The sequence below is a fragment of the Umbelopsis ramanniana genome (genome assembly GCF_025399195.1).
Source record: "Umbelopsis ramanniana AG unplaced genomic scaffold K450scaffold_69, whole genome shotgun sequence".
Taxonomy (NCBI): domain Eukaryota; kingdom Fungi; phylum Mucoromycota; class Umbelopsidomycetes; order Umbelopsidales; family Umbelopsidaceae; genus Umbelopsis; species Umbelopsis ramanniana.
In genome coordinates this window covers 21,902-39,346 of record NW_026252155.1, presented here as the reverse complement: position 1 = coordinate 39,346, position 17,445 = coordinate 21,902, and the positions used below count along the sequence as shown (strand labels likewise).

Sequence of the window (17,445 nt, the reverse complement as noted above, 5' to 3'; positions counted from 1 at the left end):
TTAAAAAAAATTGGTTACTTCTGAACCTTGCAACGCGTTACTGTCGTGAAGTGTGACTGCAATTCTGCGCACGGTCGTAGCATTTTCAAAAAAAAAGTAGAACTTGAAATGTCGACACAATCTTAAACATGAGCTTCCGTAAATATAAGCGCTACGTAGAGGAGGGCGATGTAGTTGCCATTCATATGGTAAGAATAACCATCAAAGACATATGTTAACATTGCGATGCTGATTCTAAGGGTGTTTGATCTATAGGGTAGAGACACCCTCAAGGCTGTCACTGTTGTTAAAGATGAGATCCAGTCCAACAAATTAGGCAGCTTTCCTCATAACGACTGGATAGGAAGAGAATATGGCTCTAAAGTAAGGAAATTGATGATTATGAAGGATCCGGTGCCTCTACGCTCAGTAAGATTATGTCGTTATAACGCTTGCCCATCATATCTTCATTAGGTTTATTCAAAAAAAGGAAGCTTCGTGTATCTCTTGCACCCTACTCCCGAATTATGGACGTTGATGCTTCCACATCGCACACAGATTCTGTACCTAGCTGATATCTCATTTATCTCAGCATATCTTGAACTAAAGCCGGGAAGTAGAATGATTGAGTCTGGTAGGGATCAGCACTTTGAGACTCGTTGAGCAGAGGCAATGATTCAACATCTAAACGATCTATAACCTTGAATGATTGTAGGAACTGGCAGTGGATCCTTCTCACACTCAATTGCTCGAACAATCGCACCCACTGGACACCTCTTTTCTTTCGAGTATCACGAAGAAAGAGCCAATCTCGCCAGACAAGAGTTCAAAGATCATGGACTCGAAGATCTTATAACGCTGACACATCGAGATGTTTGTAAAGATGGATTTGGTCTCTCTGACACAGTCAACGCAGGTAAGAACAATGACGCTAAGTGGACATATTGACGCATCACTTGGGATAAAGGTCATGGACTCATACGTCTTTCATATAGTCTTTTTGGATCTTCCAGCACCATGGGAAGCGGTCGAATCGGCAAAAAAAGCATTTAAGCAACACCGAACTGGAAAAATATGTACTTTCAGTCCGTGCATAGAACAAGTCAGCAAAACTGTAGCAGCCTTAAACGAGCACAAGTTTGTTGGTAAGGAAAAATGAAACAAAACAACCTGCCTTGTTCATGTAAACTAATTAGAGCATGATGGTAGATATTACAATGTTTGAATGCTTGATCCGAAACCAGGAAGTATACAGCGTCAAGAAACTCACTGTAGATCACGCGATCCAGAACATTCGATATATGGATGCTCGTCGTAAAGAGAACAAAGCCAAGGCTAAACGTAGTATCGATGAAGTCAACGAAGAAGAGCCAGTGACAAGCGTCTCGCCCGTCGCTGAAGACGATATACCAGATATGACGATATCTAGAACTCGACTTGAGATGAAGGGCCATACAAGCTATCTCACCTTTGCCACGTTTTTGCCTGTTGAAGCGGGGACAGCTCCTGCTGCCACCGAATAAAAAATTAAAATGCAGCCGTAGTGCCTTAAAAAACCCTTGTCTCCGAAATAACTTTAGAACCTCATCGTCTCATGTTCCTTTCAAAGTTATTGAGTGGTAGGAATAACTTGAACAAACCTAAGCAGGAACTGCTAACGGACGCATGGACATCTGTACAGCGCTACTACGAAACGGCATCTGATCCTCTGAAAGATGCCATTGAACTCACCCCGATCCCGACCTGTCTTCAGAACATTGTAAAGCTAATCCAGTCTGAGGAATTCGATTACCAACGCGCCAACGATAATCTCGCTACAGGTCCGTGTTTGGAATATCTTCTCCAGACCCGCGTGCTGGAAGAACTTGTGGAATTCGCAAAAGTAGATGCAAGTATTAGCCCCCTGGAGGCACCTCAGTCTTCGATCTTATCGATATCATTTCCCTCTAACCATTCCTTTAACAGACCCCCTATGGTATGCGTGTACACTGTCTACGATTTTTCACAAGTTTGATTACGAACGTGCATGCCCAGATACTCCCAGAACGGGCTGTGCATGTCCCACTACAAAAAATCATCCAATCATGTCACCGATTGATATCACATCACCATGAACAGCTTGCTCAAGGACTTGAATGCTCAGAAGAGAGACATAGTGCTATTGCAGAGTTATCTCTCGAACTCGTCCGCTTGATTCACGCTGTTTTCTCTCATTTCAAAGGATCCAATGCCGCTTTGATGGATCTATTCTTTGAACGAGGCTGGTGTAGAGGACTTGGAGAAAAGGTTTGGCGTAATACTGGGAAGGACGCCAAGTCAAGACATCGAAGGAGAGAGAGCGTGGATGATAAGATTGCGTGGAATGTCTTTCTGATGCCCAGATTTGACATGTTCACCTACTTGCTCGATTACATGAATATCCCGGGAGAAACTAGCGAGATTGCTCGCGAAGCTATGTTGTTTGCCTTACGACTTTTGAACGGCGATCCCGAATATGTTTGCTATGTTGTTGAATATTCTGGCCTTTGTGAAGTCATGGTAAGAGTCAAACCAGAGAACGCGCTATATACTCCATGTTGTTAACGCTTTGTTTACCCTTTCTTTTAGGCTGAACGTCTTGCCTTATTGTTCGTTCACTTGCCAAAGACCATTGGCTCCTTTACAGTATCTTCCACATCTCGTCCAGTTCCCGTTCGACCACCTTTACGGAGGGTCCATTTTTCAGTGCCGGCTGTTGTCGCGACCAACAATTTAGCCGTCGCAGCTAGTGCACATCATAGCTTTATCAAAAAGCGAAGAAAGAGAAGTCCATTTGATGCAGATTTTGTTCGATCCTTGGAAATGATGGCAGACGGAGAGCGTATCGTTGATGAATTCTACAGTTTCTGGGAGTTACTGAACGATATGGCTCGTGTGGGTGAAAAGCGATTGACAACTGCACTCACCGCCCAGCTGACTACCACCTTTTGGCATCCAGTCATCTGCACTGCCCTAAGTTCAACATATCCAGAGTTAGCCATCGCGACAACAAAATATACCACGGAGATGATCAAATCTCTTACCGACCAAATGTTGTTACAATCCTTCTTGGTTATCCTGATAGGCGAAAGAGGTGGTGTTGGCAAAGATTTGGAGCCGGAGGTTCGACAGATCCCTATCTCTGAGCAAGACAAGGAATCTGTCGAGGAGGACGCAACGGCCGAAGAGGCAAAGGATCAGGACGAACAGGATCAATCACCTCAAGACGCCGCTGCAAATCAAGAAGAGACTACTTTGAGAAGACTACTCATTTCCCGCATCAACCAAGAGCCTGAGTTGTTGGCATTATGTACTTTACGACTTTTCGACACCATTTTAGAAACCTACAACCAATTTGCGGTGTATAATCTAGTTCTCAGAAACTACTTGGATATTACGCCGGATGGAAAATATGTTGACGAGGTAGAGGAGCAAAATAAGTCAAGTTCTGAAACTTTAGATGGGAATGAAGACAAATCTGTCACTAGCCATGATCGAGGCGATGACGAAGTGTCCAATGCTGACGAACTTGATACTCATGTTGCCCCGGCTGCAAACAAAGGGAATCAAAAGGATCCTAAGGTCCGTTGGTTAGTTGAAAGGTAATGTACTAACAGCATTTATAACGCATTGTGCTTACGGTGACGTTTGTTGCGCAATATCATTTACCGGTGTCCATTTGTTAGGATATTATCATTATTGCCTTTAGAAGACGAATTAGAGCGCATGAAGACTCCGCCTGTGTCCAGTTTGATTACATCTGATCACCATGGACATCATATACGACCTAGCCAAGACAGTATGCACGAAAAGTCATTGAGTGAGAACGATACTCGTAGCTTCGACGGTAGCATTCATAGTAGCACATCTGGATCAGCCTCCCTTATGGTTCCTGGTAACAGCTATGATGATTACTTCGTTGAAGCACAAGAACGACTACAATATGGGCTTTTGGCTCGCAACTTTTGGGTTACGCCTTATCCACCTATCAAGACACAGCTTGATCGCGATCGGGAACTCGAAGACCTCCGCGGTCGTCCTAAGCGAAAAAGTATGGCTTTCACTCAACAAGCCTTGATAGAGGAAGAGGAGCCTTTAGAAGGCGAAAAGGACAGTAATGAAAATGTTGGAAAAGCAGAACCCAAGCTTGAAAAAGCGACTACCGCTGGTCACTACGAAGGGCTTTTCTTATCCGTCTTATTTGATGAATTTGCCAAGATACTCGAAGCTAGTCTGGAGCGTAACTTGATCATTACTAGTATACTAGCCAAAATTGTCGGCATCGTCGACCGAAGAGTGGAAGGTGTACTTTGCGATTTAAGAGCCATTCGACAAGGCGAAGACGGTACATTCTATGGTGGTGTTTGGACCCTGGCCAGCGGAAGAGGAAACCGTCGCAGCTTGTATGCACTGCTTGAACAGGTAAGGAAGCGAAACATTATAACGTAAGTGAAAGTATTCATGCGTTACTAATTTCGCAAATGTGCTTCCAGATTACATTCGAAGCCTTAAGACGAGCACAAGTGGTACCTAACTTCGAAACTAGAATATCCATTGCCAAGAGACGAGGTTTGACCACAGCTCAAATACCCTCAGCACCGCCTAAAATGAAGGAATCGAAATCGCTATTGCGCAGTGGATCAGGCATACTTTCTGGTCGTAAATCAGATATAACCAGACGACCAAGCTTGTCTCAGCTAGTCTTCAAGGGATCAATGAACCAGTCTGATCCAGTTCCCCCTATTCCCCAACCAATGCCCAGTATGTCTACATCTGTATTGTCGGATAAATCCAAGATGTCTCAAAGCACCATCCCACCTCCACTACCCAGCAACAACTCGACTTCGACTTTCTTCCAAAACCCACGAGCTAACTTCACACCCGTCACTATGACCAACCCATTTGCAAAGCTCTCCAACTTTGTACATTCCTACATCGTCTTGCAAGAATTCTGCAAAGAAGTGGCTGCTGCAGCCCTTGTTTTACACTCCACTACCTTTGCCGATCGAGAGCTTACACCTATGCAACAGGTCGAATGGCTAGAGGAATCAGAATATGTTAGTAGTTACGACAAGATGAAAAATCGGATGTCTGTCATGTCTGTTCAAGAATGGAGAGGTGTAGACGATCCTGATCAAGAAGAAAGAAGTTTGGAGGCTATGGGTCTTGGTGGCCCTGTTGGTGGTCTGGTTTCTTCAAGCCAGTGGTAATCTATCAGCGTAGATGCATACTAGAACAAAACATCATGAAATGAAGAAAGGCTATTTTAAAAAACTCTGTGTACTTATAGACTATATCGCAATATCCATATACGTTAACTATGACCCAGAGGACCATTTTTTCCATGTTTTTTATTCTTAGTTTACATCCATTGTGGATTCTATATTACATGCCTCATTTGCCGCTTTTCAAGTGCGAAATAAGAATGCCAGCTGCAACACCAACGTTCAAGCTGTCCACGGCACCGATACGACTATCCTGCTGAAGTCGATCAATGCCTAAGAAATAATCACAGCTGGTCTGAACATTTTTGCGAAGGCCAATTCCTTCGTTGCCTAGAACAAGGACTCGAGGCTTTTTGAGCATGGACGCATTTTCAGCATGGATCATAGTTTTCAAGTTTTGATATTTTTCCTGTCCAAAGCCGGACTGTGCATCTTGCCCTTCCGCTCCGATGATAGTCCAACCATTCTGTTTTGATGCCTGTAAAGTTCTATGAGTATTAGTGTCGGTATGGTCAATAGCATCTATCAACTTACTTGAAGGAACTTGGGAAGTTGCTTTGTAGAGTGTATGTCCATGCACTCCAATGCACCAGCGCTGACTCTCGATACAATATTACTCAATGGTGCACTGCAAAATTATGCTTGTAAGCTACCTTTCTTCCTATTCTTATTTCCGAGCATGCTAAAGCTTACCTGTTCTTAGTGCAAATCACAACGCCGTCAACTGCAAAAAAATATGCCGTCCTACACAGACATATTAGACGAGGAGCCATGCATTACATTAGCACAATTGATTTATATTGTTTACCTTAAAATCGATCCCAAGTTCTGTGCGCAAAGTCATAAACAAATTTCGTTATAATGTGAGCAATGGGAATGAAATACGCTCGCAATGCTCAAGTTTCGTACCTGTGGATCCTGAATCTCATCAAGGGCGAGCCATAACGGAGAGGACTCTGATCTAAAGTGAAAATATTATTATGATGTAGACTTTCTCCACTAAATAGCTTTGTTACCAACCTATCATCATCTGTTGAAGGTAGTGTCTGAAGTGATATAGTATCGAGATGTGTAGCTTGCAGTACGATACCCTAAGATTGTAGCATGCTTTAGACCATGTACCTCAATTCACGATACATTCCACCGTTGCTACGCACCTGATGTGGCCTGTTCTGTGTTAAATTGTTCAGCTCCCCTTTATCCGTTCGGATGATGGGTATATCCATTGTACCTGCTAGTTTAAGGATCTCTTCCAAAAGCACGCTAACAAGTAACATTATTTTTCTGCGTATAGTCACACAATCAATTATTTAACATACTCGTCCTTCCTCTTAGTAGTAAACTGGCTTTCACTTGTCCTCCTTTGTATAAATAGCTTTTTTGGACGTCTTTTTTTGTTCTGTAGCGCCATAAGTACGCTTGTTTGACCAAATAGGTGATCAAAGTCGTTCGTCGGGAATGCTGACGATCGACGGGACAGAGGCCTGTAATCTCGCGTTCCCGTTTGTAAGCACCGAACTTGTATGTCTGTCTGAACTCTCCAAACGTTAAACGACCGATGAACCTTGAGCGATGTCAAGCCCTTTTGAATTGCTTGCATTTTCAAACTTACAATCAAGCAATGTGGCCATGAAAAATTTCCATTCTGTCTCGTTTTCAGGTCCCGCGCAAGCATTAACGCTGGGGGGGAAAATTTTGTTAAGAAACTTTTTGGAAACCTGTCAAAGCGTCGAAAAATTTACTATCCGACAATGCAAAGGACATCCTCAATGAGGGTAGATTCAGTCGCCTTAGACGTTGATGGTCCTGGGCAAATACACAGACTATCGGGCGATGAATTACAAAGGCAGTACTCTTACGCTTCAACAGCACCATCAGCTCCGGAAGAACCTCGACGCCGATCGACACATCCCAGAAGGTCTACTTTAATGTCCTTGAACAGCAATAAAGACGACAAAAACAAACTTCGAGCAAGAAAGAGAAGCAAAGCGAGGCTCGCCAAAGCAGAAGATTGGATCCCAGAATGGAGGCGTTTCAGCATCAAAGATACTTTTGGTATTATTTTTGCTCTTGCCGGAGCTATTCTTACCTTGATGTGTTTAACGAGTGCCACCAGTAGCTCCATGAGCAACGTATACTTTGCAAGAGTTTACAAACGAGACGGAGGTGTAGGAGAAGCAAGATTTGGGCTACGAGGTTACTGCATTTCTACACAAAGCTCCTCCATGCAATGCTATCCCAGCACTGACTTTATATATATACCATGGGGTACTGAGTGCATTTTTCTTGACCTCCAAAGATATAATGTATCAACTAAGCAATATATTCCATTCACACTACAGATGCGACTACGTCTAAATTTCTCAATACGACGTTTCCTACATGGTTCGAAGATTCAATCACTCCAGATCAAGACATTGATCCGCTAGCAACTCCTTCGCCCCCTCACGATGTATCTATCACTGCAGCCATGAGCATCTCAGTTATATGTGCACTTATTGGAATCATTTGTCAGATATCTCGATTTATTCGTGGCTTTAGATATGGCGATTCCAATTATACCAGAGGATTTTTGCTTGCATTCGCCACCGTTACCTCTCTCCTTTCCATGGCCTTATCACTTTTGATGTACTTGAATGGATGCCAAGAGTTGGAAACTGAGTATCCGCATGTTCAAACTCGCATAGGACCATGTTTAGCTATGATTGGTACAGCCTTTGGCTGCCTTCTACTCTCTACAATCTTGTTCTTTGACAAATTCTTGCATGATGATAGGCAACTTTATTGAAAGTAGCTTCAGTTTTCAATAGCTTTTCTTACTTTTCTTTTATTTAATAGTTTTATATAATTCCCTTTTGATTTTCCATTCAACCTCGTCTTTGCAAAACTTGTAATTATTACATGAGGGAGTGAATCTTTTGAACTCCAGCCTGAAAAGCATGTGACCATAGACGGCGGAGAAAGAATGTTGCTCGAGAACCTTTGGGCAGTTCAACAGAGCAAAAGTCTCTCTGTTCTGTTCTTTCTGATTGCAATTTCTATGCAGTCCTAGTTCAGCATGGAGCCAATATCTCAGTCAGCGATGGTAGATCAAGAAACCAACGGTTTTGTCTCTTCACCACCGAAAACAGCTACTGAATCTGACTCTGATAAGCACTTTTCCGCCCCGCCGACTCCATATACCGACGAGCAATCTCCAACGATACCTCAAACCATATCTGTATCTAATAATGTAACGGACGAATCAAACGAAAATAGTCATTTGGAGCAGGAGGCTTCACAATCAGAGTCTCCAGAGAGTCCCACTGATTCCGACTTGCCCGCATCGCTAGAGCGTCAGCATCTTGACCAGGTCAAAGATAACGAACAAGATAGTGTCACTGACCATGGTATTTCCGATCAGCAGGCAATTTCTATTCAAGACTTCGAACGATCTGAATCATCTGATCTGGCCCCAGGATCCACCCAAGTCACCGAAAGTGCTCCCACAGATCCTGAAGACGAAGTACCACTCTCACCTGTAGTCAGTGAAAACATAGAGCCTCAGGGTGATAGCGTTCGGGAGCATAATACTCTAGAGCATCAAAGTAATTCGGGTGACCAGTTGATTTTACTTGAACCTGAAGTTGACCGAGATAGTTCTGATCAATCGGGAGCGCCTGGAGAACCCGAGATCACGTATGCAGTCCCACCAACCACTTTACCCTCCGATACTGTGATTGCATCGCCAGCGACGGACCAATCCCAAAGCCAAAATGATAGAATTGAAGCAAATTCATCGCAGGTTTTACCCTCCACCACCTCCTCGACGTTACTTCATCCTTCTCTCCCTGATATCATTATCCCACGAACCCATTCTCAGTCGCAGACGATAAGCACGAGCCGTGTGTGGGAAGCAGATAAAGATGCCAACGATTGTAGACGATGTAAAAGACGATTTAATTTCCTCGTTCGACGACATCATTGTCGGTAAGTTGCAATGTGTTTATTTATGCCAGTAAGGTGCATCGTACTGATTCTGTGACCTTATCTTTTTGTAGACGATGTGGGCAAGTGGTATGTGATAGGTGCTCGACCCACCGAGCCAATATGGCCCGATCACAGATTGTACAGGACCCAAGTATACCCGGCTGGCAGCAAGTTCAGATGGCAAGCCAACCTCAAAGGATTTGTGATAAATGTTATTCAGAAATGCGACCCACCGTCAGTTCCCGTTCTGCCACAGCGCCTCCTATGCAGCCACAGCGCATACCTGGCCACTCTGGCCATATACGCAAATCTTCCAGCTCACAAAGCATTATGAGCGAATGCCCGGTATGTGGAAAGAGGCTTTGCGATATCAGCTTGAACAAATCTGCGCAAGAAGAACATGTCCAAACTTGCCTCAATGTTGGCAGTCCTTCAGTGGCTACTGTTCGTTATGTTTGTAAGTCACAAGCTCATTTTTTATTCATGCTTTCCCAATGCCATGCTGATGGTGACCTAACTCCTATTATTATTCTTTAGCATATAAATTACCAGAACAATCACCATTAATAGGACAAGAATGTCTCATCTGTTTCGAAGAATTTGAATCAGGTATTGTGTAATGAGAGGGGAGGGGTTTAAACCCCAAATGAAACAACATTCGATCGGTGGTCCTCTAAACATCAATTTTTACCTTCATAGGCGATACAATTGCAAGACTGACATGCTTGTGCTCATATCATCGCCATTGTATAAGAGAATGGTTGGAGAAAGGCAAAGGTTGCCCATTGCACGTTCAGATATCGATGGGTCTTTGATTACAAAATTAGGCTTTGCAAACTTCGTTCCAGGCGGGCGGGGTGTCACAATGTCATCATCGACAGACCCTCCACTTACGTTGAGAAAAATATAGCCTTTTTTACAACCCTTTGTTCTATCTCATTTTTCTCTTATATAATTGACATCACCTTTCACAAGTTGTATAAAAATTCTCCTTTACTACCTTACCTTATATCTTTTTCACTATTAAAGTCCTCCTGCCTTTGCCAAAACAATGGCAAATGAAAACGATGGATCGTTCTTGAGTTCCGTTCTTACAGCTGCCTCGTCTACTGCAACGTCGCTTGCCACCAATTTAAGCGATCGATTTCAAGAATCACCGCATGGAAGCAGCGGAGAAGACCATACAGAAAAATCTCAATCAGAAAAGCCCGTCGATGCCAAGGGCGGTCAGGTTGCCGCTAACCCAGCTATGAACTTGAATAAACAGCGTCATGGAAGAACCCATTCACATACTATCTCGGGCGATCGTCCACCTGTGATAATAACCGATCATAGACCTACTGCGTCATTCCACAGACGCAACTCGGATGGAGGATCGCCAGGGTTGGGAGCTTCCATGGTGGCAGACAATTTACTACCAGCAGCCCCTTCCACAACCACTGCCACTTCCGATACCGCCATCTTCTCCAGCACAGCCCCTTCGCTATCGTTAGAGCACTTATCGCTTAAACCCACAAGTCAATCCGAAACTGGGAGTGTCAATTCCGCGTTCTCTGATACCACGGCGACCAACAATGACCAAGGAACGCCTATTGCTGATCCCGAACAGCCTGTCACAAAGGATATGTTGGCGGTTCCTAGACGAAGGAGTCGTCCTAGAGGTTCAAGTGTATCGACGACCAACTCTTTAGATGCGAAAGGAACTTCGCTCAGTCGCTCAAATAGTACTGCCTCTCGAACCACTGCCCTTCGGCGTAAAGACTCCGACGATACCGACGCCGATAATGCTTCGGAAGGAGGTCAGTCTGCTACAGCTGGCAGCATTGCAAGCGCGTGTGGTATGGAGCTCGCCAACGCCAAGCGAAATAGTGACTATCACGCCTTGTTTAGAAGTGTTCCGGAAGAGGATGTTCTGGTTGAAGGTTTGTGGGACATAATCTGATAGAGGAAGGGAAGCATAAGGTATATCTGCAAGTAGCTAACCATCCGTTAACTTACATCAGATTATGGATGCGCTCTTCAGAAAGAAATTTTGGTGCAAGGTAGAATGTACATTTCCGAGAATCATGTTTGCTTCAATGCCAATATCTTTGGATGGGTCACCAACGTAAGTAAAAAACAATATTGGATAATTCTGTATACATTCGGCGCTGATGCTTTCTTCTGTCAATAGCTGGTGATTGCGTTCACGGAGATTGTAGCCATTGAAAAGCGAATGACGGCAAAAATCATCCCTAACGCCATTCAAATCTCCACTTTGCACTCCAAGGTAAGTACAACCGCATGATAAAGCATTTATGCTTTCCCACAGCCTGACCATGTTTCGTTTTATAGCACCTTTTCGCCTCTTTCCTGTCTCGTGATCAAGCTTACGATCAACTTATTGATATTTGGCATGTCGCTCATCCAACTCTGCATAATGGAAAACTTTCCGCCAAAGAAAACAGTGTAGACAACGATGACGACAATGATGAAGATGAAGAGGATGAAAGTGACTATAGCTACGAAGAGTACTCGGGTTCAGATTATGATTCCGCTGAATATACGGAAGTAAGCGACGATGAAGAAGAAGGTAAGTAATTCTTTGGCTAGTGCCGACCTCAAGTAGCAATGTAACTGACAGTCTTAACTCAAGCTGCAGATGTTGCTAAAGATGGAGGAGATACGAAAAAGCTGCAAGAGAGCGCCCGACAAGCGTCCGTTCAGACACTACCGCTCCCAGCAGGCAAATCGAAAGAAGAGGTTGAGTCCCGGCGGCGAGCGATGTCTGAAGCTACTTCCCGGCCCAACGGGAAGGTTTTGCAGAAGTCCAAACTTTCTGAGTCACCGATACAACAGTCGTCACCCAATGATTCAGGAGCAGACAAAGCAGATGGCACGGCCGCACAACCTGTCAAACATGCTCCTACTGAATGCGCCTGTGCAAAGGATAATCAACATTATCCGAGCATTGCATTGGACGAAACCTATACAGGAACATTGGAAACCATCAATAACCTGTTGTTCAACAGTGGATTTGAAAAGAAATTCCTTGTAGAGAATCAGAAAAGCACAGGTTCGTTGTCCTCTTTGAAGCTTTGCTTTTGCGTCTAATTACTTGCATAATGCTGACCTTTAAAAAAAAAATTCCCGCTTCAGACGTCAATATTGGACCTTGGGAAAAGGGACAAGGGGATCTCAAGTTTGTCCGAGAAACCAATTACATCAAGTATTTGGGCGGATCCATCGGTAAATCCCCAATCATTTTTCCGCCGCTGTTGGTGATACTTTGGGCTAATCAAACATCTATGTTGTAGGTCCCAAAACCACAAAGTGTCTATTGAAGGATGAAGTCATACACTACGATTTGGATGACTACATTACACAAGTGACCACAACGCAAACACCCGATGTCCCTTCGGGTAGTTCCTTTTGCGTGAAAACTCGCACTTGTTTGACATGGGCGGGTGACAACAAAGTTCGCATCTTAGTTACATTTGCTGTGGAGTTCTCAAAGTCAAGTTGGCTGAAATGTGAGTAGCCAATATTTATTTTCCCTTCATTGCGGTTTTTTTTTTTTTTTTAGGGGGGTGGAGTGTCTTGTTGATCAGCCATAAACTCATCATCTCTTTTGACGTCCATAGCTACCATTGAAAAGGCTTCTGCCGATGGACAAATTGCCTACTTCAAGGCTTTGGATGAGGCAGCACGAAAGTACATACAACAACATCCCAATGAATTCCATGCCGGTGGTCGTCATCCCGAGCGCGGAGAAAGGAGAACTAAACGAAGACGTAGGCGCAGAGTGCCCAAAACCGACAAAGACAGTGCCACCACCGAGACAAAAGAGCAAGAAAAGCATGGAATTCTGCATAAACTATTATCGCCTTTTCTCTTTATTGGTCGTATACTATGGGCTGGAATTAAATATATTATCGAAAATGCCCAAATTCCAACCGTCCAACACCTTACCATGGTGTTCATGCTGCTTATGCTGATTGTCAGCTTACTTGCCGTAAGGAAGATGGCCAATATGGAACGACAACTTGCCGAGTTGACGCATGAAATGCAAATTCTTCCCGCCTCTCAAGGCTTGTGGGCCAATGAGGACGAACGTGAACAAGTGTGGCAGTGGCTACAATCTAAGAAAGGTGACACATACCAAGACCGATCTGACAACGCATTAAATGGTGAAACGTCCAGCCAGCCGGCTGGGAGTAAGGCCAGTACCATGGTACCTCAATTAAAGCACGAACTAGATCAGGAAATTGCGCACCTTGGTATGCGAGTACAAGAGGCTCAGAAGCGGCTTCAGCAGTTAACTCAAGAAAAATGAAAAAAAGTATTCCACGCGATGACATCTCTATGTCATTTCTAGGTGGCGGTGTGCTACCTAACAACGGAGTTGAAGGTTAGCTTGTACAGCAATTTATGCAGGATTGACAGGTCAGTCTTTTGAAATGAGTGGCAATAAAATAAAATATTCAAAACTGGCTTTGAGCAAATATTACTTTTTTATTTGGGGGGGATTACAAGAGGGGATTTTTTTCCAGCTGGGATAACAAAAAGGATTCGCCGACTCTCCATTTATGTGCAATTTTTGAGTTTCGCAGGCGTTTGGGGTATATGAGTGGTCTTAGAAAGTTGGGCCAGTGGAGAACCTGACTCTCTAGCCGGCTTGTGCATGCTAGGAATGGAGCTTAGGGCACTCTCTAGTCTTATGGGAGTAAGAACCACACACGTTGCATTTCGACGTCAATACTTGAGTGTTTGGAGGATGACTGACGGTAGCGTATGAATCAACCATCGGCAACTGGATGTGAGAGAAGCAAAGTGATGGGTTTTTAGTTCCCCGCACATGGTAGAATGTAAAATCTATGCGCAAAAGTATACCTTGATACCAGGGGCGTTCATGGTGTTAGGATGTGAGAAGAAAAAAAAAAGGTGAGAGTAATCAAAATCGAGAAAAACCAACCTGGTTTTTAACTAAAATTATGCGTAGCACAAAAAACCCACTTTAGTGAAGTAAAGGCTAATATTACTGGTGTCTTGTCGCTTGTGTCTCATTCCCCTTTGTGCGGCCTTCGCTGTCAATTACAGAAGTGTAAACAAAAAGATGATCCCGCACGCACACCATACGACTTGCCATTCGTGAAAGAAAATTCCATGGCCAGGCAGCGAAAACCTTGACTCAACCCCCATTCAATGTGGACGCCTGTGCGTTGCACTTTTTTCGGAGAGACACGCTTGTCGTTCCACCTTCAAATAGAATGTTGTCGACTTACTTGGTTTTCTTGTCTTGCCATGGTTTTGACAAGAGAGCTCGTTCTCTGGAGTCAAAGATTGCCACTTGTCCATAATAGGCACCGGCGCATGGATGACAGCTGCAATGAAATGTGCCAGATGGGGGGGAGTAACCTTTGAGATACCCCGCGCTCTAAATGCCGTTCATCGAATGTCTAGCATTACTGTCAAAATTTCCAACACATTACGCTATACATTGGCCCCCGATTTTGAAGCCATGTCGCAGACTCATGTTTAAGATAAAGCGTGTCGTATCACATCACATCACATTTTTCGCATAGTGATTTCAGTATTGGTGATACCTTGCTTAGGGGGCCGCGCAAGCTACGGCGATTTCACCCAGTAGCTGTTGTACGAGCCCAACGAAAGCTTGACAAGCGTATCGTATCCCTTCGTGGCTGCCGCGGCTATCCTATACCTGCCTGCGGGCTATTAAATTTCCCCAAAGTAGTTCTTCCCCTCCCCCCACACGTTACAAATAATGAGAGCACCAATTCCGCGCCAAATAAAAAAAACCTTTTGAGCGAAAACGTCCCACATATAAATTAGTCTGTTTAACGGAAAATCCTCATCCGGCACGTACAAGTCAATCTTTCTATATTGATGTGGTGGTGGTTGTTGTGTGTAAATAAGAAAAAGTGACAAAAAAGAAAAAGATTGCCATCCATCTTTTCAGCAAAAGTCCACACCCTAAATCATAACAGAATGAGTCAGGAAATCACTAATGTACCGAATGGTACAGAAGCTGTCAGATAGCTGGCTTAAAAAATTCCCCAATATGCAAAGATAGAAATCGGCCTTCCAGGTTTACACATAACAAGATCGGAACCGCCTGCTCCAGAACACTTGGGGAGTAAATGAAAAAGCCAGTGTGTTACATTAAAGTCACTCTTTTTTGGGTTGTTTTTTTACAGTCTTTCAACGCAATCAACAACCAAAATATCAGACATATCACGAATGGAAAACAAATGAATTGTCAAATACTACTCGTCACCGTAGAGCTAGTTGACAGCTTATCTCAAAGCGAGACATGACTTTATCAAAATATTTGACCTGTCTCGTAAAACCTTCGTATTGGTAAAGCGTGCAGCATATATGACAGCTAGAATTGCAATGCTTAGGTATCTTTTTCATAATTCTGACAACATGGCGGAAAAGGGAAACGATCGCCAGTAAGAACACCTTTTTTTTTTATGAAATCATCAAGGAGAAATGGAAAGTTGCTTTCAAAAACGTGCAAGTCTCCATCAAATTAGCAAACCATGCTTACTCTTTCACTGCCTTTGTGGCCCGTTGCAGCATGTTTTTGGTAACTATCATCATGAATCTTTCATTTGTTGTCTTCACGGTCCAGGGCCCCATCATAAGCGTCTCATATTTTGTTTTAAATTTGTCATTTTGTGTCATTAAAAACCGAAGGTCGAGTTCGCATCCAATTGAAAGTGGTCACTATGACAAAAATCGGTGTATTTTCAGTGAAAAAGTGTTATAAATATGATGTTAGATGATGGTCTAGAAAAGTCACATCCTTAGAATGCGAATGATTTGATGATTATAGTCAGCTTGTTAAAACTTTTGCAAAACTGTCCGAAAAATCGTAAGCCATGATGGGCATCTTGCTACACAAGTCAAGCTAAAGGATTTTTTTTTTAAAAAATGAAGAGCCTTGGATAATCATGGTCATGGACAACTAAACCCGTTTGCTTCTGGCCGATAAACATTCATGTACGAATTCGATTGGATCATGTACTCTGAGCTCTGTGAGCGTTCCTGGTTCAAGTCAAACATTTTTTTTAATAAACGCTGAGATGCCGACCTGTTTGGTTTTGATACTCTCCTACCATGAGCATAGAAATGCGCGGTCTAATCATGTTTCTAGAGTGACGATACCGTGCGCAGGGACTTTTTGTACCTGTGACTGCTGGGCAATTTGCCCAAATTTCCGCTGGCATCTCACAGCCAATTTTGCCGTGGGCCAGCAACGATCACACACTCATGAACATCCTTCCGCATAAAAGCTGGCACGTCTACAACAAGAGCAACGTTGAAAAAGTACGTCAAGATGAAGCAAAGGCAAAGGAGGAAGAAGACAAGAAGCTCGAGCGCCAGCAGCTAGCAGTAAGTGTGACTCTGCAACATCTTGTTGCCCAATGACCCACGCCATTGCTTTATCTAATCGGCTTGCATTACATTCACTTAGGACCGTGAAGCTCGGTTGAAAATGTTAAGGGATCGAGCAAATCAGCGTGCAGGAAACGATTCAGCTGATACGGTTAGTTCAAAAGACGCTGTCAAGGAGATAGAGGCAAAGCACATTAACTTTTGGGAGGAGTTGGAATCTGTGAGTATCGCTACTGAAAGCAACCCAAAGTCACACAATATGGGCTGACGCATCTATCTAGGGCCATGTCGATTCAGCCGGGCCGAATCCTGAAGTGGCGGCTGAAAAGCAAATGGAACGAGAAAAGTGGGAGAAGCAGATTACAATGTATCTTGCCAAGGAAGCTAAAGGGCCGGCTCCATGGTACGCGGCAGCGAAGCGAATTCCTGACGAGAAGCAAGATGATAAAGCGTTTGATGAGGCATACCGAAAGCTGAAGGACCCCAAAGAAAAACAGAAAGCGCTCAAAAGGAGGTAAGGCATCCACGTGATTGCATTGTGGTTCAACAGGAAGTTCAACTAAACTGGACCAACAGGAAACGTGAAATTCGAGATATAGAGCGAGAGGATCCGCTGAATGTCATACGTACGAGTTTGAAAGGTCGGGACTCAAATCCTAGTACATTAAGCTCAAATCGGGATAAATATGCTGACAAGAAGCATAGAAAGGAGAAAGATAGCAGTAACCATGTAAGATGACGCAAAAAGAAGGGGAGATGGCCGTCAAATGTATCATGGCTGACATATCTCATGATTACAGAAGAGCCACACGTCCAATTCAATTGAGCGACTGCGAGAGCAGCGGATAGC

At 43.8% G+C, this 17,445-nt stretch overlaps 7 protein-coding genes across 7 annotated transcripts; 6 read left to right on the top strand and 1 right to left on the bottom strand.

The window, feature by feature from the left end:
• Positions 1-128: 128 nt before the first annotated feature.
• Positions 129-1,502, top strand: K450DRAFT_214583 (uncharacterized protein; the record flags this gene model as incomplete). Its single annotated transcript, XM_051584830.1, has 7 exons — positions 129-188; positions 256-363; positions 454-613; positions 695-895; positions 975-1,124; positions 1,189-1,334; positions 1,422-1,502. 7 exons carry the CDS (start codon positions 129-131, stop codon positions 1,500-1,502), a joined length of 906 nt encoding a protein of 301 aa, XP_051441189.1.
• Positions 1,503-1,545: 43 nt separating this feature from the next.
• On the top strand, positions 1,546-5,299 carry K450DRAFT_258026 (uncharacterized protein). Its single transcript, XM_051591765.1, has 5 exons — positions 1,546-1,867; positions 1,945-2,517; positions 2,587-3,599; positions 3,684-4,419; positions 4,491-5,299. The coding sequence occupies exons 1-5, from the start codon at positions 1,574-1,576 to the stop codon at positions 5,205-5,207; spliced, it is 3,333 nt and encodes a 1,110-aa protein (XP_051441188.1). The 5' UTR covers positions 1,546-1,573; the 3' UTR covers positions 5,208-5,299.
• K450DRAFT_258022 (uncharacterized protein) lies at positions 5,300-6,834 on the bottom strand. Its single transcript, XM_051591764.1, has 8 exons — positions 6,542-6,834; positions 6,380-6,485; positions 6,243-6,313; positions 6,132-6,183; positions 6,031-6,050; positions 5,916-5,966; positions 5,757-5,850; positions 5,300-5,700 (listed from the first exon to the last, which is right to left on the bottom strand). Exons 1-8 carry the CDS (start codon positions 6,820-6,822, stop codon positions 5,392-5,394), a joined length of 984 nt encoding a protein of 327 aa, XP_051441187.1. The 5' UTR covers positions 6,823-6,834; the 3' UTR covers positions 5,300-5,391.
• A 104-nt stretch (positions 6,835-6,938) lies between these two features.
• On the top strand, positions 6,939-8,163 carry K450DRAFT_258017 (uncharacterized protein). Its single transcript, XM_051591763.1, has 2 exons — positions 6,939-7,490; positions 7,565-8,163. Exons 1-2 carry the CDS (start codon positions 6,974-6,976, stop codon positions 8,008-8,010), a joined length of 963 nt encoding a protein of 320 aa, XP_051441186.1. The 5' UTR covers positions 6,939-6,973; the 3' UTR covers positions 8,011-8,163.
• Positions 8,164-9,111: 948 nt separating this feature from the next.
• Positions 9,112-10,006, top strand: K450DRAFT_179665 (uncharacterized protein; the record flags this gene model as incomplete). Its single annotated transcript, XM_051584315.1, has 4 exons — positions 9,112-9,191; positions 9,263-9,648; positions 9,729-9,800; positions 9,891-10,006. Coding segments are annotated over 4 exons (654 nt in total), but the record flags the coding sequence as incomplete, so codon positions are not given.
• A 21-nt stretch (positions 10,007-10,027) lies between these two features.
• Positions 10,028-13,685, top strand: K450DRAFT_258013 (uncharacterized protein). The gene is made up of 8 exons (XM_051591762.1): positions 10,028-11,113; positions 11,195-11,298; positions 11,365-11,460; positions 11,526-11,763; positions 11,833-12,246; positions 12,330-12,419; positions 12,488-12,703; positions 12,815-13,685. The coding sequence occupies exons 1-8, from the start codon at positions 10,243-10,245 to the stop codon at positions 13,504-13,506; spliced, it is 2,721 nt and encodes a 906-aa protein (XP_051441184.1). The 5' UTR covers positions 10,028-10,242; the 3' UTR covers positions 13,507-13,685.
• A 2,324-nt stretch (positions 13,686-16,009) lies between these two features.
• Positions 16,010-17,374, top strand: K450DRAFT_258004 (uncharacterized protein). Its single transcript, XM_051591761.1, has 4 exons — positions 16,010-16,592; positions 16,675-16,815; positions 16,877-17,109; positions 17,172-17,374. Exons 1-4 carry the CDS (start codon positions 16,470-16,472, stop codon positions 17,332-17,334), a joined length of 660 nt encoding a protein of 219 aa, XP_051441183.1. The 5' UTR covers positions 16,010-16,469; the 3' UTR covers positions 17,335-17,374.
• Positions 17,375-17,445: the final 71 nt, after the last annotated feature.

Coding starts and splice junctions, on each gene's coding strand:
- K450DRAFT_258026 (XM_051591765.1), top strand. CDS start 1,574: ATGTTCCTTTCAAAGTTATTGAGTGGTAGGAATAACTTGAACAAACCT. Junction 1,868..1,944: donor TGGAATTCGCAAAAGTAGAT/GCAAGTATTAGC, acceptor TTCCTTTAACAG/ACCCCCTATGGTATGCGTGT. Junction 3,600..3,683: donor GTCCGTTGGTTAGTTGAAAG/GTAATGTACTAA, acceptor TCCATTTGTTAG/GATATTATCATTATTGCCTT.
- K450DRAFT_258022 (XM_051591764.1), bottom strand. CDS start 6,822: ATGCAAGCAATTCAAAAGGGCTTGACATCGCTCAAGGTTCATCGGTCG. Junction 6,051..6,131: donor ATGAGATTCAGGATCCACAG/GTACGAAACTTG, acceptor CTTTGCGCACAG/AACTTGGGATCGATTTTAAG. Junction 5,967..6,030: donor AACTTGGGATCGATTTTAAG/GTAAACAATATA, acceptor ATGTCTGTGTAG/GACGGCATATTTTTTTGCAG.
- K450DRAFT_258004 (XM_051591761.1), top strand. CDS start 16,470: ATGAACATCCTTCCGCATAAAAGCTGGCACGTCTACAACAAGAGCAAC. Junction 16,593..16,674: donor TCGAGCGCCAGCAGCTAGCA/GTAAGTGTGACT, acceptor ACATTCACTTAG/GACCGTGAAGCTCGGTTGAA. Junction 17,110..17,171: donor CAGAAAGCGCTCAAAAGGAG/GTAAGGCATCCA, acceptor CTGGACCAACAG/GAAACGTGAAATTCGAGATA.
- K450DRAFT_258017 (XM_051591763.1), top strand. CDS start 6,974: ATGCAAAGGACATCCTCAATGAGGGTAGATTCAGTCGCCTTAGACGTT. Junction 7,491..7,564: donor CTTTATATATATACCATGGG/GTACTGAGTGCA, acceptor TTCACACTACAG/ATGCGACTACGTCTAAATTT.
- K450DRAFT_258013 (XM_051591762.1), top strand. CDS start 10,243: ATGGCAAATGAAAACGATGGATCGTTCTTGAGTTCCGTTCTTACAGCT. Junction 11,461..11,525: donor TCTCCACTTTGCACTCCAAG/GTAAGTACAACC, acceptor TTCGTTTTATAG/CACCTTTTCGCCTCTTTCCT. Junction 12,420..12,487: donor GTATTTGGGCGGATCCATCG/GTAAATCCCCAA, acceptor TCTATGTTGTAG/GTCCCAAAACCACAAAGTGT.